Raw genomic sequence first — 25,688 nt, forward strand, 5'->3', positions numbered from 1 at the left:
CATTAAAAACAAAATCTGTGATCATTGGTGACTGTGAGTTATGAAAAGACTTAGAGGCAATAGATTCCTAATGTAAGGTACATGTAAGGTAAGAACTTGAGGATTACTTTTTTACCCTAACGTTTTCTCTTAATATGAGATGGATCTGCATTTCCAATGTTGACGTTGTAGTGCATGGCATGTGTGAGTGTTAATGGTGGACATGGCTCCGATTTTATACTTGGTATACACTCAAACATGGAACCATTCCTGCAATAGATCTCAAATAAAGATTTGAATATTGTTTAAGTATTCTGAATTTTTATAAGGAAATAGATTGGGAGTTAGAGAAAATTACAACTCATTACAAGTGTTTTGGGCAAATCCTTGCATTTTTGTGATTTTGTTCCTGGAGTGACTTTCTTCCTGTATCTGAGCTATGTCTACCTCTTATTCTCTTACTCGGTGCCTTTCTTCTCCTGTATTTTCAGTTCTTTCATCCTCTAGCCCTCTCTTCCCTTTTCTGCTCTTTTCCAATTCTCTTTTGCACCTATTCGTTTTTTTCTGTTTCTTTTCCCCCTCTCCCTCTTTCTCTCTCTCTCTCTCTCTCTCTCCCACACACACACACACACACACACACACACACACATGTTCACACACACACACACACACACACACACACACACACTCTCTCACACACAGCACGGCGTTGGCGGAAGCCTGTTATCTGCGGCCCTTCTCTGGAGCGCGTGATCCCTAGCCCTCTCTGGCAGCTCCGCGCCTGTGATCACAGGAAGTGTAGGGGAAGCAGTTGTTCTCTGTTGTCTCCGGTTCCAGTGTGCGCTGATTGAGTGCAAAGAGGGCAGGTCATTCAGGCTGGGGCCACCCTACACCCCCCCTCCCCCACCCCCACCCCCAACACCCACCCACCCATCCCCCTCTTTTCTCTACTAGGCTGGAGGAGCAACAGGAGGAGGGGGGGGGGTGCTGTTTGGGGGTCCTGAGAGAGCTTGAGAAGCCTAGAGATGTGGGGGAGGGGAGTGCAAGAGTCGGAGCAGGAGGAGGAAGTAACCAAAAGTTGCTCTGGTCCACTGTGCACCAAGACTGAGCCCCGGTGAGAATTGTTGCCGCGACAGGCCCAGGGCGCCGACGTGACGGGTGAAGAATCGCGGGTGACAACGCCTATGTGACAGGTGGTTTGCTCAGATCAAATAAAGCACACAAAGAGGGTGCCGCTACGGTACCGTTCGCACAACCTGTTCAGTTCCTTGCACATGAGCACAAAGTTTGAAACCTGGCCAAACAGCCCTGTTTCTCATTCAGTCATTGGCTCTGGTGTGGCAACTTTCTCGAAAAGCTGACGCACTCAGTGGACCATGGGCACGAAAAGTTGTAAATTAGTAGCTATGTAAACCTAAACAACAAAAACTTGTAATGACAAGTTGTCTTTTTCGTTTACATGCAAGTCACGGTGGGTGCTGCTGCGGCGCTCGGGTTTTTGCGGGCCATTACTCGTGCAAGAATTGCAACCAGGGAGCCCAGCCTTTGGCGACGCTGGTTTACCGTCGTCTTGCACAATTAAACGTTTCTTATAAACGTGTCCTGCAGTCGTGCTGGAAAGAGTTAAGGGCTGTAATAGCCACAAGTACAAGGGAGGGAGCAGGGTTATTGAATATCACAGCCTCAAAAGACGTCAGGAGGGCCGTAATCTTGCCAGTGCTGCTGCGGCCTTGCTTCTCAGTGCAGCCGGGCTTTGATGTGGATGTATGCTTATGAATAAACATGACTTAGGCTTAGTTGTGTGACTCAGGAGAAAGAGAGTGGGAGAGAAAGGGAGGAAGAGAGAGTTGTGTGTTTGTTGTATTGTGCCCAGAGAAACGTGCTTCTCAGGGGGGAAAGAAAGTCATGGAGAGGCAGTTAGTCACGGCCCTGTCCCATTCAGAGTGTCATCCTTTCACTCCCTCCCTTCCTCCCTCTCTCTCTCTCTCTCTCTCTCTACCTCCTTCTTGCTCTATCTTATTCCCTCCCTCCTTCTCATCTCCCTCTCTCTGTATCCCTCTCTTTCACACACACACCTAAAAGGGCGAACTGCTGGGAAGAATTATGGGAAAAGCTCTTTATTTTTGACGTGTTCGCACCTCCACCCCTTTCCACCCCCATTCCCCATTCTTTTTTCTCTCTCTCTCTTCCCTCCTCCTCCAGCACCCCATAACTGCAACCGGCTTAAGGTGACGAGCCATACTCTGTCAGGGAATTAATTATGTGACTGTGTGGATTTAGAGTCTGCTTCTGCTCTTGCTCTCTCTGCTACTGCTGCTACTGCTGTTTGTGTGTCTAACCAGACACTTTTTAAAGTCGATGCTTTTTCATATATTTTTGGCCTTTCACCTACAGAAACAAACAGGACTACTTGGATCTTTGTTGTGGACTAGTTATCAAGCCTAAATAGCGTCGGGATTGTGAAGATGTATTAGTCAGGTAACATGCAGGCCGTTGGTTAGACATTTACAGATGTACAAGCTTCTCATAGCCAGAGGTCTAACAACATCTTTTTCCTGATTGCCGTAAGCTTCGATCGTAAATCCTTCTCCAAGCAATCCATTTCCAGACTACTTCCATGTTTACAGCGAGCCAAGGCGGCTATCCAGCTCAGGGTAGTGATCAGTGCTGTGCTCGTATCCCAACCTTTTGAAAACGCAAGAGAGCTTTTGTTGCGTCTCTCCCTTTGGCCGGGGGAGAGCTTTGCGTGGGGGGGGGGCCTTTTCAAGAGGAGTCCTCCCTGTTGGGAGCGGAGTCTCAGATAAAGCAAAGTCATCGCTGCAGTTTTATGGCGTTTGTAAAGGAAGGCACATGACAAAGACTTCTCCACAAGTGCTCCATTTGCCCCTGATTATTTTCCATGCCTGTGCAGGCTTTGCACACAGTCTCTTTCTCCCTCTCCATCGCTCTCTCCCTGTACCCCTCTCTCTCTCTCTCTCTCTCTCTCTCTCTCTCTCTTTCTCTCTGTTTCGCTTTTCTTTCTTCATAAATCTGCGGAATATATTCTGTAGTGCAGATTTGTGTTTCGGGGGACATCTGTAAAGCCCATGCTTTTCCGGAAAAAAAATCTGTGTCCTCTTCAAAGACCTCTGTGTTGCAAGGCGGCAGCCCCCTTTTTTATTTGCTGCTAAAGAAGAGGAGGATTAGCATGCTGTTCCGCACCCTTCTGCTCCATTTTCCTCCCCTCAGTGCTCCCACGAATAAAGTCTATTTCTCCGTGATGGCGTTGGAGTAGACGTGTGGGGCTATTTTGGGCCACTGAAATGATGTCGCCTCTCCGACTTGTTTATAAAGGTGGAGTCTCTATTAGAGGACCGGGTGTATTTTTAAGTCTCTCCCTTTTCAAATGTGACACACTGAAGGCCAGAGACAGAATTCTTCTTGACACTGTTTTTTTTTTAAGGAAAAAATAAATAATTTTCTTCTCTGGAGTTATCTAGTTCACTGCATATGTACTGCCAGGGAGGCTAGTGGAAACAAATGCCAAGAGGCTTTACTTTTGGGATAAAAATGCTTTCTCCATCCCAGCTCTAACATGTGAGGCTGTAGTGTTTGATTGATGACCTAGGGTAGAACTTTTAACAGATTGGCATTCTGAATTTATTGTCTTACACAAATTCCATATGAAGCTTTCTTACAGTCTCGTAAGTCTGTGCTGAAGCATGCTTGTATGGATGTTCCATTATCTTCAATATGTACTTTTATGTTTCTTTGTTATTCTGCTCACACGTAAACCTTCAGTGAATCACTATGCTGAACAGACAAATCATATTTCATGGATGTTCTTGTAGTATTGAGCATGCATTAACTATTAGGCTACATGTTGACTATATTCAGACATTAAAAAGTGACGGTAGGAAGTTTGTATTGTCAGTTTTCTTAATCTCACGCCATGTATATTTGTCTCATAGCCCAATAAATACCAACGATGTCACGCTGTCGTAAATGTCCAAAAGGTTAGTGATGAGTTCGGGGTGACCGGGGCCAAGTGAACGAGGGTGGCTTTGATGGCGAGTGAAAGGCTTGCACCACGCTGAGTTTTTAGGCAATAGATTGAGCTGGCGGGGGGAGACCGGTCCTTTACAAGGTTCCCATGGCTGTGACTGTTTACCCCTAAGCTTGCAGGTTTGTGTAAGGTGAAATCTTTTTCATTTGACAGAGAGACAGAGAGAGAGAGAGAGATTTACTGTGCTTGTATCAAAACAATTAAAACTTTTACAGTACTGTAAAAGGTTGACTAAAAATGTATGGGCTGGATGACTAAAGTTAAAGTCGGCTAACTTTTGATTAAAGCTTCACATTTCTACCGAAGCAGCAACTTGATATGTGAGGGAAGTGGGGAGAAAAATGGTATGTTGTACAACAAAAGAGACTGAGCATTAATACCAGATAGTTATCTTGCTTCAGCAGTAATTATTTTCAATGTGGAAGGCTGTATTAGTTCTGGAGCTTCAATTAAAGTGTCGCGTGGCTTCATGGTTACAATAGTTTCTGTAGATGGGTGGGGGTTAGGGTGGGGGTGGGATTGGGGGAAGTGTGCGTGAGTGCGTGCGTGCGTGCGTGTGTAGGCATGCGTGTGACTTGTGTGTGTGTGTGCTGTGCACTCCTGCTTGAGTATGTATGAATTGATGTGTGGATGGATTTCCTCTGAAAGAATTCTCTTTTTGACATATGGCCGCATGCTAATTAATTGCAGACTGACCTTACAATATATTCCACATATGCACCCCTTATATGCAGACAGTAGACAGAATACAGTTTTGCACTTTCCTCTCTAATGAAGCGCAATTGATTAAACACAATAAACCAACAGGCTGGGAACCTGACATAATTGTCTTCAAACCACAGCACACAAACACCTCCTGAAAGAGAAAAATAGCTGTGGTCAGATTACATCATCTGATGTGTGAAGCATCACGTGAGGGAAGGTGGAACGGGGGTGGGGTTAGGGTTGGGGGCGTTTCGTCTGTCTAGTCCATCTGAAGGAGCTTTTTTTACACATGACCACACACATATGGTATTCTTCACTGAGCAAGCTAGGGGCCACTAGCCATGTGTTGCTGGTGAATATCGCTTTGTTCATAAAAGCATGTTGTCTCCCCTTTTGTTGTTATTTTGGTGCCAAGCAATAACAGATAAAATTCGATTGAACTCAAATTTTTCTTCCTTTGGGTCGCCTTGTTTTGCCCCCTTAACTGGTATTGAAAAAGTAGAGCCTTGTGCTCTCTTCTGGCATCTGAGAGTTGTTTGGTGTCTCTTTCCTAGGGGGGTGAGTGGGCTGGGTAGTTGGGATGTGTGTGTGTGTGGGGGTGTATCTCTCTCTCTCTAGCTTCATGAGGAAGTCAGCCAGGATGTGTATGCCAGTCTTGTCACTCCCCCTGAGGAAAGGGTAGGCTTGTGTGTGTGTGTGTGTGTGTGTGTGGGGGTTGTGTGTGTGTGTGTGTGTGTGTGTGTGTGTGTGTGCCAGTGAGTATAGATATGCATGACTGCTGCCTGCTGTCTGTTTGAATGTGTGCTGGGAGCAAATGTATTCTGCGTCCTAATACACTCTAGCCCCCCCGTATTCACAGGGTTTACGTGCATGATGGCTAAATATGAGTTGAGGCTATTGTGCTAATATAGTTTTAATAAACACCCCCACCCAGCCAACTTCCTCTGGTGAGAGGAGAGAAGAGGCGGGGAGGGAGATGAGCATTATTCTAGAGCTCACTCTCGCTCTGTGGGGGTCCCCCCAGCTGTGTCTGTGACCGGCGGTCATGTTTGCTCCCCTGAGCCATTGAGAAAAAGCCTCATGTCCCAGTCCGCATTTGGACGCTCCACTGCAAAGTAAGAAGAGGGAAAGCAGAGGGACTCGGACTCGACTGCGTTACAGCAGACCACTGCACCTCCAGGGCAGAGTTGCTTTTGCTTGCTGTGTTGGCTGGCTGAGGCAGGCGCTCACAGTGCTGTAGGCTGTAGATACGCTACAGGGGCACGCTCACTCTCCTCTCGGGAGATGTAGGACTTCAGGCACGAGTGTCCAGGTTATGTGCATGCTTGCCATACCAGGCCTGTGTGTGAAATATATAAGTGTGTGTGTGTGTGTGTTTACGCACATTTTACTTTCACTGGTTTTGAAGTGCATGTCACAGAACATGATGTTATTATGGTTTATTGCTTCAAAGAGCTTTTTGCAAACTTCTGGATTTTGTCAGAATATTTGAAACTTTACTTCAGCTGACATTGAAAGCATGCTAAAACAATGTCATTAAAAGGTACACATCTTGAGTATACCGTTTACAGAAAGATTTCTGCGTTAGATAATAAAAAGCACACCGTCTCTGTCTGTGATGAAAGTCACCCTACAGTTTTCTAATCGTAATATCCGACCTGTTCAGCCCAACTCCCACTCAGAGTCAGACATTGATGGTGTTATGACAGCACAAGCCTTTAAGACCCTGAGGCTAGATACTGCTCCTGACTTTGGTGAAGAATACCTGGCGTGACAGTGCATCGGAGCAGGCCCAATGTGCCGAGAAGCCTCTGTGATGCCGACCACCTGGCTGCCCTCATGGAACGAGACGGGTTAGTGAACTCAAGACGCTATTGTTGTAAGCTCCCGTCTACCCCCAGTCAAAACAACCCCCCCTCCCTTCCCTTTAACAAGGGTCGTCCATGTGGACCAGACACAACGTCATCTGCTGTGGAGCGCTTATTGTTTGGAGCTTTTTATCCCCCTCCTTCTTATTCTCTTGCTCATGCAGGAACCGGAATCGGAAAAAGGGAGAGCAAGAATTGCATGATTTAGTTTGACATCTTGGATGACATATTTTGAGAAGGGTCGCCTTGTGTGTCATTGTGGTTGGCCCGTAGTACCGTCACTGGGGAGGTGAAATGTGAGACTCCACAGCGTTTGCCTGTTTTGTCCGCGTGAAGGTTTCTGTCATAGTCATTGATTGCTCCCATTCACTGAACCACATGCTGTCTTTATAGTGGCAGGTGCAAAACATTGAAACGCTTTTCTGGCAAATATCACACTACTTCATTTTTCACATCTGCAACATCTACAATTGGAGTTAAATGACAACTTGTGCGTGCTGCTGTTCTGACCTGCTTGTGCCATCACAGTTTAGGAGGAGCTGAGGTAAATGTGTCTATCAATAATGACAGATTTGATGTTTGCCCTTTCACTTTACAACAGGTAGGATCTTAGACTGGCTGATCAGGTTTGAAAGGTGTGCGCACCTTTATTTATCAAAGTATTCCGCTAAAGAGCCTCTCCCTTCTGGACTGATGTGACTGAGGTCTGTGTTCTGCTGATAAATCCTCTGATCTGACGTCTTTTAGCTAACAATCGGAAGTGCTCTTTCACACAGCACAGAACCGGCCTTGTTTCTCACGTGCATGCCAGGCATCTTGCTGAATGAGAGCTTATGTCAGGGCATCTTTGTCAATACTCTTGGCAAACTGTGCTTGCTTTGCAGTGTGATAAAAAACAGACTAGATTGTTCAGAGAAATCTCAAGAGAGTGTTGCTGGGTAGTGAAAGGAGGTTACTGTGGCAGCAGCACTTCAGGGCCATGTTTTTTTTTTTTACAATGGTGTCTCCATGACGAAAGAAGCAGGACTGTCTCAAAAACTGTATACAGCAGTGCCTTGCTTGTGATGTCCAGGCAATATCTGATGTACCAGGCTAATCTAGAATCACACAGCAGTGTTGCTTTGGAAGGGCTGGGAAGTCACTAGTGAAGAGGTGGGTGTCCATACTTGAACTGAAGCTGGAAGCTGGGCTGTGTCATCTCATTGGCCGTACGCTGTAAGGCTCTGGCCAGGGGGCGTTCGCTGCTGCTCAGTATGCAAGTCCAAACCACCGGCGCCCCACCTCCCCGACTTTTTTTAATTAAGGAAATTGATTGTCCTCTCCTCTTCAAAAGCCATATTATACATTATTAAGTTCTCGAGAAAGCCACAATAACGGACAGGGATGACCGCAATAAAGAACACGGGCGGGGGGTGGGGGGCTTGGGGCAAAGGATGAAAATAAAAGGGAATGGTGATTTGAATTGACTAGTACAGGAATGTGGTTAATGGCTCAGAGCTATGAAAGCTGATTATTCTATCTGTGGATGGAGGCATTCAGGTGGTAATGGTGTTCATCCTCCCCTTAGAAGTTTGAATATAATAAGGAAAAAATACTTTACTTGATTTTTCTTGTAAACTTGCGTCCACTAATGAAGCCTCTGTGCTTAGGGGTATCCCAGTGCTTTTATCCTTGCCCCACGGAGTGAGAGATGGATAAATAAAGAAATGAAGAAATATAACAAGGTATTGCTGCTAGCGCAGGTAATGAACGGAGCCTGGAAAGATTACTCTCTCTGAAATGTGATTAAATATGTAGTGCACACTGGTTTTGATGGAGGTTTACATTGATCCAAATTTTATTGAAACAGGAATCCCAGCTTTTTTTTTTTTGGTGTGCGTGCATTTCAGGAGGGAAAGGGAGCGAGGGGCAAAGATTGTATTTTGTGTCAACATCTCGTTTACCCATCGTAATGCACTGACATTTTGACATTTTTCTCCGAGGCTCTGTAGATAAAGGCTGTTTTCATTTCTCAGTTAACGTAATAGCAGCACAGTGGTCTGCACTGTTATTTCTTTTTTCTCTAAAGTCGCCCTCATGCAATTTTAAAAATAGTGAGTCTGTTTGGTCAGTGCTCCAAAGGGTTTTAACGGTAACGTTTGGTTCCAATCTCCAATCTCCACGGCCTTTTTAATAGGGAGCGAGAGGTGCCAGAGAATTCTGAGGTTTAGACAGACTTCGGGCATTAGCGTGTGACGCAATCGCGCAATCAAGTTTTTCTTTGTTTCCTGTCATTATAACAAAAATGAATACATATCCCCCTACTCACACACACACTCTCACACACACTTTCACACACTTACACACACACACGCACACACACACACTCACAAAGAAAAACAGAAATCTGTATTCAGAGTGATTGTCTCAGTGACTACTGGTGCTGCATGTTAAGTCAGTCGAGCCCAGCGTGAAGATTGTGAAAGGAAGACTGAACCAGTGGTGGCGTAATGATAGAACGGGGTGTGGTGAGATTTGTGTGCCGTTGGTTCAGATTAGATTTTCCTAAGGCTTCTATTAACATGGCCATGGTTTAGGCGTTGTCCCATTGCCTGATTTAATACCCATTTGCTTTACAACCTAAATTAGGAAATTGCTCTCAATCGTTTGCACTGACTAAATAAGAGTGGTGGAGATTCTGGACGAATGAGAAATTGGGAGCGAGGAGGGTAGTATGGGGCGAAAAAAGTACAGTTATTATTTTATAGGAATATGTCTAAAATGTTGTTCACTCACTCTAGTGTTTGATCTCAGTATCTAGTGCACATTTCTTTAATGTTGTTTATGGTGAAGTAAAGCCCGGCTAATGATTTTTTTGAAACATTTTTCCTTCTCGTCATTATCTGTAAGCGATATGCTCATGTGACCTCACACTGAGGGTGATTTCATGTCACGAATCAGTTCAGAAAATCATCCCAGCCACCCCAGACCCCCCTCTGCCTCCCCCCACCCCCATCCTTTCAAAAACCCCACTCCCTTTTGCTCTTTGATTTGGTTCGCTGCTTAAAATGCGGGTCCGCAAGCCACATCAGTGACACAAGCACACAGATTTTATTCATTAAAATATCATCAACAAAGCTCGGCGCCCGACATCGTCGCTGATATTAGGGCTCAAAAGAACAGTTTATGGACTAAGCTGGGAAAAGGGGCACAACTTGTTGTTCACAAAAGACTTGTTCACCACACAGTCATTTTATTCCCTCCATTTGGAACATACCAGAACAATTGGAAGATGCTTTTGTTTCTCTTTTACGACTTGTAGATGGTTTAGAAAAACAGGCTCCACAGTCCGCCAGTCATAAGGTTCTCTTTTTTTTCATTTTTCCGGGATTTTTTTTTTGTTGTTGTTTTTTCAAACATGCGTTTTATCATGGTCTTTGCTCTACACCACAAAAGAGGCCTCCCCCTTCCTTAACCCTCTCCTCCACTTGTGCTGTTGTTGTGCCTTGCAGATATGGTGCGGAAAAAGAACCCCCCTTTGAGGAGCTTCGGCGGTGAGGAGGAGGAGGGTGAGGCCCTGGCGGCCGAGGCCAGCGGGCCCGAGAGCGAGGACGCCGACGGCGGCGGACGGCCGGCCGAGCCCAGCAGCGCCGACGGAGAGCAGGGCCAGCGCGCCGACGTGCCCGTGGCGGCCGACGAGCCCGAGGAGCCGCCCGTCAAGCGTGCCTGGAGAGGAGGCGGCGGCGACAGCGGAGAGGCAGGCGCGCCAAGAGAGAGGCCTGGTTTCCATTACGCCGCGGGACACAAGAAGGGCGGAAGCGGCGGTGCCTTTCCCGGAGGGGAGGACGGCGAGACAGACACCAGGCTGCTGATTCTCACGTCCCGCGCCGACAGCGAGGCGGACGCGCGCGACAGCTCCGCGTCTCCCTCCCAGTTCGAGGAGGGGGAGACCCAGGAGCCCGGCGGCTGCAGGCTGCAGGATGGGTGGCAGCGGACTAGCGGCGGGGTCATTGTGCAGGGCTGCACCAGCAACGGGCAGGAGAGCGACTCGGCCACGCACAGCCCGGAGATGGGCCACGATGGGGAGATGCCCCCCCTCCGCTCATCCCTCCACTTGCGGAGGAACAGCAACGGCACTCCTGGCCTGCCAAGGACAGAGGGCACTGCTAGCCCGCCTGGCTCTGACTCGGGCATCCCCCCATCCTCCTCCTCCCCCAAGCTGCAGGACTTCAAGTGCAACATCTGCGGCTACGGTTACTACGGCAACGACCCCACCGACCTGATCAAACACTTCCGCAAGTACCATCTGGGATTGCACAACCGGACGCGGCAGGACGCCGAGCTGGACACCAAGATCCTGGCGCTCCACAACATGGTGCAGTTCTCGGCCCAGAGCCAGGGCAAGGAGGGCAGCGGGCGGCTGCTGGGGCAGGCTGGGCTCAGTGGGAGCTTACCAGACCCTACCTCCCCAAGGCCCTCACTACTCAACGGTACCTACGACGTGCAGGTAACCACCACACCGTCTTCCCACTGGTTAGGTTGTAAGGTGCGTGCATAGCACCCAGATAATGTCCCATTGGTCCTATACATATGCATACATAGTGCTGCACAGATAGAAATATATTACAGTTGGTAGGTACGTGAATAGAAAGTAGTATTATTTGGAAGGTGATATTCATCCTAGAATTGGGTTTGAAGTACAATTATATATACGGTAATTGATTTATTTAAACAATCAATTCACACATGATCTTACTGTCCCCTCACTGGTTTGGTTGTAAGAATCATGCATTGCACACATATATTATATCATTTGCCCCAAGGACATCACACAAGTACATACTCCTAGAAATAAATTGCATTTGCCGTTTGGTAGGTACTGTAGGTAGGAAAGTGGAATATAGGACTGGAATAGGTTGGCAGGTAGTATTCATCTCAAAATTGGAAGTGCAATTATATGTAATTGCTTTCTTGTAACATTTAATACATACATTAAAGGGCAAAATAAACACAGTTCAAAAGATGGAAATTTCAGCATATAGATTTGTGTGGTATTTATAAAATCTATTGTACTGCATAAAATGTATTGTAAAGGGTGTGTTTAGTGAGTATAACTTGGTACATGTGTTATTATATGCAACTTCCAGGTCAGTATCTGAGCTTTTTAGCATCTGCGGGACATTTTAGTTGGGTACATTAATGCAGTGGAAAATGTAGATGAGTAGACGCCATTTAGACAGAATGAGTGTGACAAAAAAAGCCATTTGTTAAAGTAACAGTGAGCAGTTTTTCACAGTAATCATCAGTCAAGTCAGAAATAGCTAGATTAGTCATACTGAACGCCAAAGTCAGTTTTTCCCTCACAAAATTTATTTTCTTTTATGTTTTTTTAAAGCACACTTCATATTCCAGCCTAAAGTCCAGGTCTGCAGGTGGGAAATCTGTCTGGTCCACTCAGGAAAGCTGCAAGTCATTTTTTTAAAGTGGCGCGATCACTTAAGAGATTTATTATGACACTAAAAAGTGAACGTTTCTTGTATTAAGACAAAGTGGAAGTTCATGCCAAAACTTATATTGCACACATGGACAAGCTCTATCGAGGGAAGGAAAAGGCACAGTTTAACAAATCCCACCAAGAGCAGAAACAGCATTACCTGTCGCAATTATCATCCGCTCGATTTGATCAAATTTAACCATGTCATACAGAACCGCCCCTGCTAAGTATATCAATCGAAAGTCCCCGGGGTTTCCATATTGTCATTATGAAACTGAAAAAAATGCGATGAAAGAAAGAAGGAAATAAAAAAAAAACATTCAGTATTCATTCCTAGTGGAATTTTCCATGCGGTAATATAGAAGACTGTGATTTCTCATTACCCAATGAGAATGTGAGGGAGGGGTTAGAGAGGGGGATGTTAAAGTTGGGTTGAGGGGTGGTGATGGTGGTGTGTGTGGGGGGGGGGGGTGTTAGCGAGTCCAGAAGAGTGCCAGTGAAAACAGGAGGAACTCAATTTATTTAAAACGAGCAGTAATGAGCAGATGTCAGTGGCATTTATCTGCACGGGCCCTCTGTGCGGTTTCGCTCTCCATTTCAGCAATGTCGTGTTTACAATCCGACCGGCGTAATGACTACACTGCTCTGCTGGAAATGAGGTGTGTGCTTTGTGCTGCCCCCGCCCAGTCCCTTATCCACTTACTCCCCGTCCCATGCCAGGCAAAGGTGATCTGGCCCCACCAACACGCACAATTGGAATCATTTATCCCAGCCTCTCTGAAAGGAAATAGTTACTATTCATATCTTGGTTTTGTGCATTTGGATTTTTTTTACAATGGAGGTTAATATGAAAATACATATTTTTGGTGTTAGTGTTAGTGTACATTTTTTTTTTTCTGTTACAATTGCCGTTTGAAAATGTATGTGTTTTGCAGCTCCCTATCCAGAGGCATTTTTTGCTCAATATTGCATACAGTTTTAGGTTGAGTTTATTTTACTGTCTTGCTTTTTTGTAAGTGGTTGCGCACAGGGAGAGGTTGTGGATATCACTTAAAGCTTTTTAAATTCAATCATAATCTGCCTGATGCAGTCTGCGGGCGATGGCACTCTAGTGTCTCAAGGGACGTGGTGAGATGTAGAAACTCCCCCTACACAAATACACACACACACACACACACACACACATATTCACACTCCCCCTGTTGATCTTTGTCTAATGTTATTAAAGCTGGGCAAGACAGCTCTGATTCCAGTGATATAAAAATACTGAGTGTGTCAAAAAAATGTCCAAAGATGGATCAGGTTTACTTTAAAGTGTTCCTTATAAACTATCCAGTCCCCGCAAACTGCACTAAATATTCGACTGAAACAGCAATACATCTCCGAAAGTACATTAATGTGACTAAAACTAACAAAAACACATGACTAAATTTGTCCGCGCGGGCGGTTCCGTCCACATATGTTCTAATGCAGACTTTTTAAATTTGTCCGCGTGGGCGGTTCCGTCCACATATGTTCTAATGCAGACTTTTTAAATTTGTCCGTGGGCGGTTCCGTCCACATATGTTCTAATGCAGACTTTTTGGTTGACCGTTTCTTCCTTTTTTTTCTTTCTTTTTCTTTTTTCGTGAGCACGGTTCAGAAGGCCTTCCATCATCTCTGGAATATACGGCCCCCGGGGAGCGCTCAGGAACTCGGTCTGCTGCAGCCATTACGCAACGCTCCCGCGCTCCCACTCCCGTCTACGGGAATGATGTCAGGCTTCCCTTCCTCAACTCGACTCGGAGCTCTTCTCCGCAGTGCTCCTCTCCTCTCGGCACACTCGCGCGGGCCGAGGAGGATCAGGGACCTCCCACTCGCTCTCAGAGAATCCATATTAGCTGTCATTACCGTCGCTATGCCTGGCTTTATGCTTTGCGTTTTCTTTTTTTAACTATTATTTTATGGCTCATTCCAGCAGGCTTTTAGCTGACGTTTAACTGCTCCATAACATGAGGGCCTTTCAGAGCTGTTAATTGAGATTGTTCCTGGTGTATCAAAAAAAAGATGAAAAATAAAAACAAAACAAAAAATAGTCTCCAGGCTCAAAATCTGTTTTATTGATTTGAAAGCAAACAGGTGGTTGTTTGGCTTTTTTACTGTTTTCATTATATATATATTTTTTAATTGTTCCTTTTGTTCCCTCAAAGGCACAGTTTAGACACATTTTCAGAAAATCATTTTCAGTTTCAGCTGTCTCGCTTCACCCTGCCTGTCAATTCCTAATTTGAGTTTTTCAGCGGATTTGTGAAATGAAAAGTATTACCATACGCCTTTTTCCCCTCCTCTGCTCCCAAATGTATTATTGCCTTATCCCGAGGATATGTTCCAGCCCGATAGTCTTCACATCTTTTCACAGGGAGCCCTTTGAGTCCTGCACTGAAATGTAATAAAAACATGAAATGAACTGTGATTTTGCCTTTTTTGTAAATGACTGCTGCATCCCTTATGTTATCGGCTCTGTTGCTGAAAGCGATCCTTTTATAGTTTCTGTTCTTGTGTCAGCCAGGGGATTCTTTTTTTTCTTAAGTCACTAAGAGATAATCTTGCTTGATTTATTTATTTAAAATGTCCATGTGTTTTTTTTTCTGTTTTCTTTTTCCCTGTAGGTGACTCTTGGCAGCACCTTCATCGGTATCGGTAGGAAGACGCCCGATTGCCAGGGCAACACCAAGTACTTCCGCTGCAAGTTCTGCAACTTCACATACATGGGCAACTCTGCGGTGGAGCTGGAGCAGCACTTCCTGGCGACCCACCCCAACAAGATGAAGAGCCCCCCACCTCTGCCCGCGGTGGGGCACGGCGGCGCCGACGACAAGCCCCTGTCGGAGCGCAAGAGCAACTGTGTGGTGGTGCGTGGCGGCGGCCTGGTGGGGCTCGAGGAGCACGGCAAGTGGGCGGACCGTGTGGCGGTGCGTGCCGAGGACGACTCGGTGGCGGGCTACTCGGTGCCCATACGGCCCGCCGACCCGTCCTCGCCGACATGCAGGACGGGCGCAGGGCCGCAGGAGGCCGGGGGCATGGCGTACTACTGGTGCAAGTACTGCAGTTTCAGCTGTGAGGCCTCTAGCCACGGCCGGCTGCTGGAGCACTACGAGAAGAGGCACGGCCAGCCAGCCAGAGAGGGCAGCCCGGCGGAACGCAAGTCCTCCAGGGAGGGAGTCGGGGGTGACCAGGCGTCCTCGCTCCTCCATGCCCGGAGGAAAGACAAGTCCGGCGGGGGCGGGGGCGGCGGCGGTGCGGAACCCGACGCGGTGGTGACCAGCTACAACTGCCAGTTCTGCGACTTCCGCTACTCCATGAACCACGGGCCAGACGTCATCGTGGTGGCGCCGCTGCTGCGCCACTACCAGCAGGCACACAGCATCCACAAGTGCACCATCAAGCACTGCCCCTTCTGCCCGCGTGGCCTCTGCAGCCCCGAGAAGCACCTGGGCGAGATCTCCTACCCCTTCGCCTGCCGCAAGAGCGCCTGCTCGCACTGTGCCCTCCTCCTGCTCCAGCTCTCCCCCAGCGGTGGCGGCGGTGGCGGAGGTGCCACTCCTCCCCCGCCCCGAGCCTCGGTCACGCACCTGTGCGACCAGTGCCCATTCGCCACCACCGACATCGACCTACTGCTCATGCACTCTGACAAGCGCACACCATTTCCGCCATGACGGACATCAAGCCCGAGGAGGAGGGCAGTGGCGGCGAGCGGGGGTCGAAAGGGCAGTCGTTGTCCGAGCACTCCTGCACCAAGTGCCCCTTCTTCACCGAGGTGGAGGAGGAGATCTTTCGCCACTACAGGTGAGAATTCTGTCTTGGAGAATGACCTATAATAACACTCAGGGTCCTTTTATAAAACAGTTGAAATGTTATAAATAACTTTTCTGTTTTTGCAGGTTGTTTTGATTGTAGGGTGGGGGATTTTAGCGGAAATTTATTTTGAGCAAAACCATGGCATTCAAGCATTCATCGCTGAATCCATGATAACAATCAAGTTTAACGATCAGGGCTGTGTGTGTGTGTGTGTGTGTGTGTGTGTGTGTGTGTGTGTGTGTGTGTGTGTGTGTATTTGCGGAACAGAATAAATCCAGGTGGTGAGTCACTCTTTGTCATTAATCGCCATGACATGGAACCTGGCAGAGCGAGTTCTGCGCGTGGTCAGCGGTGTGTGCTGGGTGTATCCTGACTCTGATGGCCATGTTTACATGATGGGGAAATTCAGTCATTCGGCATGTGATTACTCTCCAACGCTGTTGTGATGAACAAGAGTAAATTCAGTTTAGCTCGTAATGGACCACAGGTTTTGGCTCTTTGTAACGCAAGGTCTGTAGTTATAGAGCTTTTTTAGAATATGTCATGAAGCGTGTCACATCGAGTAATCCGATATGCTCTGCATTGGTTTTAATTTAAAATCGACTGTTCGACCAGGTGTGTGGTGTATGTTTGTGTGTGTGGTTACGGGGGCCGATGTTTTTGCATGTAGTTGTGTCTGTGTGTGTGTGTGTGTGTGTGTGTGTGTGTGTGTTTATGGAAAATAAAATAGTCTTCAACTTAACTGTGTTATAAATTTAGCCACTGAAGTTGGGGGATCGTGGTCCATTACCTTGGCATAAGCTATCAATTACCACAAGTTTGCCTTGCGTGAGTTTACGGTCATGTTTAGCCTGTACTGTTTTGATGTTATTGGAAGAAATGAGTTTAGTGTAGTAGCCCCCTTACAGTCAATCCATATGTCTCTTTGCCAGCACATGTTGCTCTCGAGCCCCGACACAACAAAACAACTTCTCCAAAATCCAATAGAGCTGCATTGTAAATATAACAAGGCTAGCGTCAGCACTTTGTGCAATTGATGTCAGATCACTCCGCTGGCAAAGCCTGCATTAGATTATTTTTAGGATTTCCGGAACAAGGCTTTCACCTTGATTGAAGATGCAGTTCTTCTTTTTTGCGTATTCAGTATTGTAATAAGGAAACGTGAGCAATTATGGAAATAAAAAAAAATAGTTAAAAGGTGCTGCTATTTTTCTTGGCCCTTGTAATGCTGGTGCATGAGTGTTTAAGAGCAGAAACTGGACAGGTACATTGTGGTGCTGTTTCTTTTATTCAAATTTTAGTAGACATCATGCTTTGGAGCCTAAGGCTAGTTATTTTAGATGGAGGCCAACTGCCTCTGTTTCCCTGGCTAAATCAGAGTTTGTGTGTGTGTGCGTGTGGTATGTGCTTTTGAATAAAGTGCTTAGGGCATCTAGTGTGGAGGAGAGAATAGACGTAAAACTTGCTCTTGTTTGTGTGTGTGTGTGTGTGTGTGTGTGTGTGTGTGTGTGTGTGTGTGTGTGTGTGTGTGTGTGTGTGTGTGAGAGAGAGAGAGAGAGAAATCTAGTTTGAACACATTCTATAATAAAGTTTTCTGTCTAACCTGTTGGGAAGAGTGTGTAAGGGAGTTGCTGTGGTTGTCGTGTTTAAGATGCTGTTGCTGGTGTTTTTTCTTTTTCAATTGTGGACTTGTGAATGACTTGTTCCGCTAAGCCTCCGCAATCTATACCAAGTGCATAAGGCCCAGCTTCATGTGATAAAGATTGTGTGTGTGTGTGTGTGTGTGTGTGTGTGTGTGTGTGTGTGTGTGTGTGAGACAGATGCACAGATGTTGGTGAACTGTATTGTACAGCCTACTACCTATCTGTAATGGCTGTCAGCTTTTTCTGTGACGGGTTATCTCTCCAGATAATCACCTTATCTCTGTCTCTTTGTATCATGCTAGTAGCAGTTTATGGAGGCCATATGCACCCCATCAATCTCACTGCCCCACTACCCACCCCACCCCACCCCACCTCACCTGCTCTCCCCAGCTCTTTTCAGTCCAGCTCCACCAGCTGGTCAGTTGCAGGCAGTCAGGCTTGGCATAGGCAAAGCCTTTACGGGGAAGTTTCCAGTAATTCTTTGAATCTCCAGGAGAAAGGGTGCATGTGTTATGGGGTGTGTGTGTGTGGGGTGGTGGTGGGGGGGGAGGGGCGGGGTAATTGACGTGCCCCCATACTCTTAGTGTCGTTCAGACCCAGGTGAAGGTATTGATCGTGTGCCCGGGTGCATAGCTAACAAGCTTTCATGTCACTAGGCTGGCGCTGAAATGTCTCGTTGGCACTCTGCCACTGATATTGGTTTGGAGACTCTCTTCATCTCTCACTTGCCTTGGTGGAGCGGTTGGGAGCTTGGTTCAGACGAAATCAATAAGAGTTTCTCAGATGGACAAAAATGTTTTTGCTAGCAGAAGCAGTTTGAGAGATTAAAGCAGAATAGTGCTGTAAACAGCATCTAACTTGATTGTTTGGTTAAGTTGAATGCATGCACACATGCATGTGCCGGCACGCACGTACACACACACACACACACACACACACACACACACACACACACACACACATACACACTGATATTTACATTTAAATAGTATTACCGTGGATTAACTAAAGTTATTATTTGACCATCAAGAAGATGTATGTTCATATATGCTTATTCAAATTTAAGAGAAGTGTGTATGCAACTGAGATCTTTGCATTGGTGTTAATGCAGATCTAACCTTGCACTCTTACAGGTAGCCACATGTACTTGGCTGATAGCAACTGCTAAAATCAACATGTCAATTTAAAATGAGTTCCTCCAGGGGTCTCTTTCATTGAAAGATCATTGAAATTGTGTTTTATCAAATTATTTATTTTGCCCTTTACATCCTTGATGTATTTCCAGTCCTAACTTGCTCGACAAAAGTCATCAATCTCAGTTTAAAGTTTGATGTTTGCATTCTTTGTGGAACAGCTGTTCGAATTACAGTGGGATGTGAAGGATTTGCAGAAATAATAAAGACGAGTAAATTGATGGAAATTGTCGACTCAGACCTCAATCGCCGGAATCCCCAGTGGACGTTCACATCCATTGTTTGAAACCGTGGGTGAGAAGACTGCGCCAGCTATTTTGTGATCTTTATCGGCACTGATCTAATTGTGAATAAAGTGAACACACACACACATGACAGTTAGGAGGATTAAAGGGAGGATTGGGCTCCCCCAGCGACAAAACCAGCGCAACTTAATTAAAGGGCCTGGCGCATTGTGTGTGTGTGTGTGTGTGTGTGTGTGTGTGTGTGTGTTGTGTGTGTGTTTGTGTGTATTTTCTTAAGTAGTTAAGTTTTTTGTGCAGTGGAGAGAACTATGGGGTAATTAAATTTTATCTCTGCTGCAATGTGAATTTTGATATTCTCTCTTGTGCGTTATCTGATAGCGGAACACTGCAATGCTCTGCACACACAGCAACACACACATGCACACACACACACACACACACACACACACACACACACACACACACACACACACACACACACACAGAGCGTCCAAACTACTGCCTAATACTTTGTCTCAGACACTCCACTGAACAATGCATGACTACTTCCTCCAAGTGTTGCTGACAACTTATTACCCCTTTAAATATTTGTTGGAATAAGAAGACTCACAAAAAAGTCATAAAAATTATTCCTTTGAAACTCTTTTCCAGAAAGCCCAGAATCTTTCAAAAATGGTGCAGGACTATATTACAGCAGTTCCTCTGCATGTTTTTGTGAAGGGATGGAAACTACCTCAAACTTGCGTTTTAGGTTTTTGCATATTTTTCTGTATAGAAGTTATATCAAGGTTCTTACAAAAAAAATGTGAGTAATCTGCACAGTAGTATTGTAAGAGTTCTCCCAGCTCTCAGGCTCTGTGTTAGCCGAGCCACTGGTCACTGGAGCTGACCGCTGAGAGGCTGCGGCCTCTAGCTCAGATCAGAGGCTGCGGAGGGATCCACGTCGGGGCGAAGGGGGTGTGGGTCTCGAGGGTCGGCCTAAATATTTGTGTTTGCTGTCGGCGAGGTCGACAGAGGCATGCAATTTATGTTGGAGCCGCGTGCTTTAGAATTTTTTTTTCTTTTTTTTTTTTTTTTTTATTATTCTCCTAAGAGGGAGTCTTTGTTTTGTTTGAGAGAAGATATAAGCAGCTGTGTGTAGTAGTTACTTTAGCTCACTCAGGAAGAGAAAAAGGAGTAGAAGGAGAAGCCCTAAGAAGGTCAAGATCAACCCTTAGTGTTCATCCTCCCGAGCAACATCCAACCGGCGTTAGTGCGAGCTGCCTCATTCTCTGGCTGGCCCACAAAAGGTTTCAGGATTTCCATCTATGAGTGCAAGACAAACTCATGAATTGTTCAGTTTGACTTCCATGAAGTCAATAAAACTCTGCCAAGTTGAGTCATGGTAATGCTCCGAAAATGACATGTGGTTTGATCATTTTTGTGTGGAGTTCAGCGTAGAAAGTGCAGCGAATACAGTGTTTCTGGGCTTCAGACATGTGATGGTGTGTGTGTGTGTGTGTGTGTGTGTGTGTGTGTGTGTGTGTGTGTGTGTGTGTGTGTGTGTGTATGCGCATGTGTAAATAACTCCAGACAGGGGCCTAATTCATACGAGCACCTGGTTGCATAGTACACTCTGCTTTAAATTGTAAACAGTGCCGCCGATAATCCGACCCACCCACTAGGGCACACGCACCTCACCACAGTCCGCACACCTAGCGGACACCCCATGAGCCCCTCCCTGCCCCGCTCCCGTTTGTTCCCGGAGGTGGGAAACAAATTGCTGAACGGCATGCTGGGAAGGCCAGCGGCAGGGCTGGAATGATGTAGAGAACTCTCTCGCTGTTTCCCTCACACCAGGCCTGAGGCTTTCTCACCTCCATGACTGCTGCATGACATGCCTCACCTTCAGAAATATAGTAGAAGAATACTAGCACAGTGGCATGTATAAGATACACATACAAGGTCAAGGTCATATGTTTGCTGGAGGTAGGAATCACAGGTCAACACTCATGGCTCGATGCTAGCATGGCATTTTTCTCATATAATATCGTTATATCACAGCACAAGAATAGATATGCTATTAAACAAAATAGACACAATGTGCAGTTCATTCTAACCCCAGACAGGAAATGTAAATAGGCTATTTTGATGGAATGTCGTATTCACGGTAATTAACTATAATTGCGTGTCATGATCGTCACTACTCTATCAAGAACTCCTAGATATGGGGGTGGAGGGTAGTGATGCTCTGGAAAAACAGAATTACTATGTGAATTAATTCGTTTTTTTACAAATTCTATATTTACTATTCTTAATTTTTGGTTGATGGGGATATATAATATCACCGTACCTTTGTTTTTAGTCTCACCCCTATTCAGCCCCAGAATCCCTCATTATCCTACAAGTTATCTGTATCAGCCAACGGACACTCATCAAAACCTCATGGACTGGGCTGGATTTACATAAACCCCCTCTTTACTTGGATAAATTATGAACATACATAATTAGCCGATAAAATAAGCACAGAACACCCACTCAGCCACACACATATACACGCGCGTACACACACACACACACACACACACACACACACACACACACACACACACATACACACACACACACACACACCCACACATACTACACTCACATCTTTGTAAACATACACCACATCACACACACACACACACACACACACACACACACACACACACACAGTTGTTGAGTTGGAGTGAGGCAGAGGCCTCTGCTGGGCCCATGTGATAATGCTGGGCAGCATGGCTGGAGTTACACACAAGGCTACTCATCCACTGTGGTGCATCTGTGAGGCTTTTAGCCTAATTACTCTGCACACAGGCTACTGACACACACACACACACACATACACACACATTTACTTGGCACACACAGTGGCTATGGGAACATGGCAACACACACTCAGATACACACACACACACACACACACAAATTCTCTCATGGAGCCACATAAATCTTGTATAAGCAAGCATGCTCTCACTTATTTTCTCCCCTTCTCTTACACTTCCACACACATGCACTCACTCCCTCTCCCTCTGTCTCTTTCTCTCTCCCTCTCACGCCCACACACACACACACACACACGCACACACACACACACACACAAACTCACGGAGGCCATTGCCAGTGGAAATCATCTTTTTGTTTGCCTTCGTCCGGACTGCCAGTCTGTGAGCTGTGGCACCCATTGCCGGGTTTTATGTTTCTGTAAAAACATTAAGTCATTTGTGTTCCAGTAAATCAGATGCGGATTTCGCCAGGGCCGTGCATCACCACCACCACCACCACCACCACAGCCTTCCCTTACCTCCACTCTTCGCTCTGGGCTTGTGATTTTTCTGCGCCTCAACTTTTTCTCTCACTCTCTCTCACTCTCTCTCTCTCTCTCTCTCTCTTTTTTCCCTTTTCCAAGGTCTCCATCAGGAGTTTTACGACCCCTCCATGGGATTTATTCCCTCCATAAATGCATAGCCACATACTTAAAGTTGGAATATATGTCTGCAGATGCAAAAAAAAGAAAACACAAACAAAAAAGGATTCCATGATGAGTCTGCATTTTAGCATCACATTTCGATGCTCACTGTCAGCTTGATTACTTATGAGATGAGGCAGTGAAGAGATTGCCATCGGCTTGAGGTTTTTTTTGTTTCACACTGCAGCTGTGAACAGTTATTTATGCATTTATTTATTTTTATTTGAGTGCAGCATTTTGTCTGCCAGTACCATTTCTATTTAAATTGTATAATAAGATTGCTCTACACTCTGCACAGTCTGCACAGACTGATTAAAGAAGTAATTCTGTATTTTTATCACCTTTTATTCTATCATTTTTATCACCTTTGATTATTATTCGCTGCCTCAAAGGTTTGAATGGCTTTTGGGGTAGTCCAAGTAGGAGTGGAAGTATATATCTCCACTGGTCTGATTATATTGTATTATTTTAGGTTCATGTGTGTAATACTAGCTAGAAGGCTAACTCTACAATTCCAGCAGGTAATTTCATGGAGAGTAGGGGTAGTATACTGTAATAGGAGCATTTTACATATGTTATAATGATTGTACACTTGAGATCTGGGAGAACCAGCTGTTTATGTCATGTGATTATTGGCGGTGCATCCAGTTCTAATGTTCCCTGCTTGGTTCTGTTCCGTTGTGTTCTGATCGGATCAGTTCCGTTCTCCTCACTCACTTCTCTGTTCTTTTTGTGTTCCTCTCTCGACAGGAGGGTCCACGGCTGCTGCAAGTGCCGTCACTGCAGCTTCACGGCGGCGGACACGTCGGCCCTGCTGGAGCACTTCAACACGGCGCACTGCCCGGACCCGGCCCAGCCCGGCGGCGCCAGTGCCAGCGGCGCGCCCACCAACGGCTGCTCGGCGCCCTCCACCCTCAGCATCAAGGAGGAGAGCAAGGGCGACCTCAAGCTCTACAGCCTGGCGCCGCCCGAGGGCCGGCCCGCCGAGTCGGGCCCCGGCACCGAGGCCGGCGTCAAGAGCGAAGCCCGGCGAAGGAGCCCTGATCCCGCTGAAGGAGGCCTGAGGAGGAGGGGAGGAGGGAGGGAGGCAGGCTGGGCCGAGGCACTGGCCAGCCCTTCGGCCCGCCCAGCCGCTACCGCCCTGCCCTCCCGGTCAGCGCCGGGGACCAGGTGCAGAGCCTGGTGTGGGTGCCCAAGGAGCGGGCGCGGGAGATCCTGCGTGGCAGCCCCTCGCAGCTCCCCCAGGGGGCGCTAGGCCTGCTCAACGCCGTCGCCGCCCAACAGCAGCAGCAGCATCAGCACGAGCAGCAGCAGAAAGCGGCAGCAGCAGCGGCGGCGGCCGTGCTCAGGGACTCGCCAGGGCTGGTGTTCAGCCTGAGCGCTGACGCTAAGGGCTTCCTGCAGTCCCAGACCCCGTCTGGAGGAGGTGGAGGAGGGGACAAGAGCGGAGGTCACGGGACGCAGCAGTACTCCAGCGGTGGCACCACAGAGGTCAAGAGCTCCAAGGAGGAGTCCCAGTCACTTCTTCGGGTGAGTAAGCCAAACATGGCCATTCATACCCTCTATTCTATTCCACCCACCCTCCTCTCTCCCTTTCTCTGTGCCTGTCTCTCATTTGAAAAAGTTTTCTTTACTTTTCTTTTTCCTCGTTCTGTTTTTGTAATCTTGATGCCCCTTCAGCTTCTGTATTAGTTGATGAAGTGTATGAACAGCTTGAGGTGATGATGAGCCAAGACAGACAGGCTTGAGCGGCACTGATGAAACAGCAGGCTCCAGTCCAGTGGTATCAATTATTTGGCAGCAGCTCGCTGTCCCTCTTTTCATTGTCTGACTCCATGTTTGTCAGGGCCTTAGATGTGTATCTACCTATCCGTGTGTGTGTGTGTGTGTGTGTGTGTGTGTGTGTGTGTGTGTGTGTGCCTATGTGTTTTTTTATCAGATCAGTCTGGGCTTGCAGTACAAGTAAATGTAAAACTCGTCTTTGCTTTAACAATACAGAAGCAAGTTCTGTCAAGTTGGTCAAGTTTCTTATGATGAGCCATGAAAAGGCTTTGTGTTTCTGTGAGAAGTAGTAGCAGCCCAAGTAAAAACAACAACACCAACAACAACAACAACAACAACAACAGTAGCGATAGCAACAACACCAGTAGCAGCAGCAACAACAGCAACAGTAGCAGCGACAACAACAACAACAACAGTAGCAGCAATAACAACAACTGCTTCTCTGTAAGCACTCTACTCAACCTCTGTGGTGATGGCCACCGTTGCTGCCTCTCGCCTCCAGATAAGACCTGACTATAAAAACGCCCTCCTCGGGCCGCGGCCCACTGCTCACCGAGCCCAGCAGGGTTGAACGCTTTCACAGGCCTCCTTTGGCCGCCGCCTTCTACTTCTTCTTCTTCTTTTTCTTCTTCTTCTTCTTCTCAGGCAGCGCAGGCCAACGCGGTCTCTCTCCAGGGGCTCCCTCCCGTCTTTTTTTCCCCTCTCTCTCCGTCTTTTTTTCGGCCAGATACGCGTCGGCGTGTTGATGGAACACAGCGCCGTTCAAGCCGAGTGGTGGCGCGGTGCGTCGCGTCACCCGCTGCCTTTCAGCGCACATTAGCGCCGGGCAGGTCGAGGTCATAAATAAGGAGGCCGTTGGACGGAGCTGAACGCCCGCTGGACAGGCTGGCCGGCTTGACAGGCTTTTTTTTACTTCCCCCCCCAGAGCACTGCTCGCAGCGATGGCCGCCAACAGCACGACAGCAGACTTACACTTACAGGCCCCCCTGCTCCACCATCACTCCACTTGAGTGGTCAAGTTGACACGCTGTCAGTTCTATAGATGGAGACCTTTGTGTGTCTGTGTGTGTGTGTGTGTGTGTGTGTGTGTGTTTGTGTGTGGGGATGGATGGATGGATGAATGGATGGATGGATGGATGGATGGATGGATGGATGGATGGATGGATGGATGGGATAGGAGAGTGGTTGCATTTAGAGTGTGATGGAATGTGTGTATGTCTGGATGAATACATCTGTGTGACTGCCTATGTAAATATTTATATTTCTGTGTCCGTGCACGCGTGTGTGTATGTGTGTTGTTCTTGTTAGCCATTTGATCAGGCAGTGCATCCCTTTGCAGTCTCAGAGTGGCTACTGCATCCCAAGGATAATATAAGAGTCTGCTACAGGATGTCTATTGGCCTCATTAAGTCAGGTTTGTGAGTTTAT

At 46.9% G+C, this 25,688-nt stretch overlaps 1 protein-coding gene across 1 annotated transcript in view; it reads left to right on the top strand.

Moving 5' to 3' along the window:
- The window catches only part of trps1 (trichorhinophalangeal syndrome I), a 99,610-nt gene that overhangs the window by 18,028 nt on the left and 55,894 nt on the right, over positions 1-25,688 (top strand). Inside the window, 5 exon segments of the mRNA XM_048230143.1 lie at positions 10,089-11,083; positions 14,719-15,739; positions 15,742-15,895; positions 23,229-23,507; positions 23,609-24,008. Of these exon segments, the coding sequence (XP_048086100.1) occupies positions 10,089-11,083; positions 14,719-15,739; positions 15,742-15,895; positions 23,229-23,507; positions 23,609-24,008 (2,849 nt within the window).

The sequence above is a fragment of the Alosa alosa genome, chromosome 20 (assembly GCF_017589495.1).
Source record: "Alosa alosa isolate M-15738 ecotype Scorff River chromosome 20, AALO_Geno_1.1, whole genome shotgun sequence".
NCBI classification, from domain to species: domain Eukaryota; kingdom Metazoa; phylum Chordata; class Actinopteri; order Clupeiformes; family Clupeidae; genus Alosa; species Alosa alosa.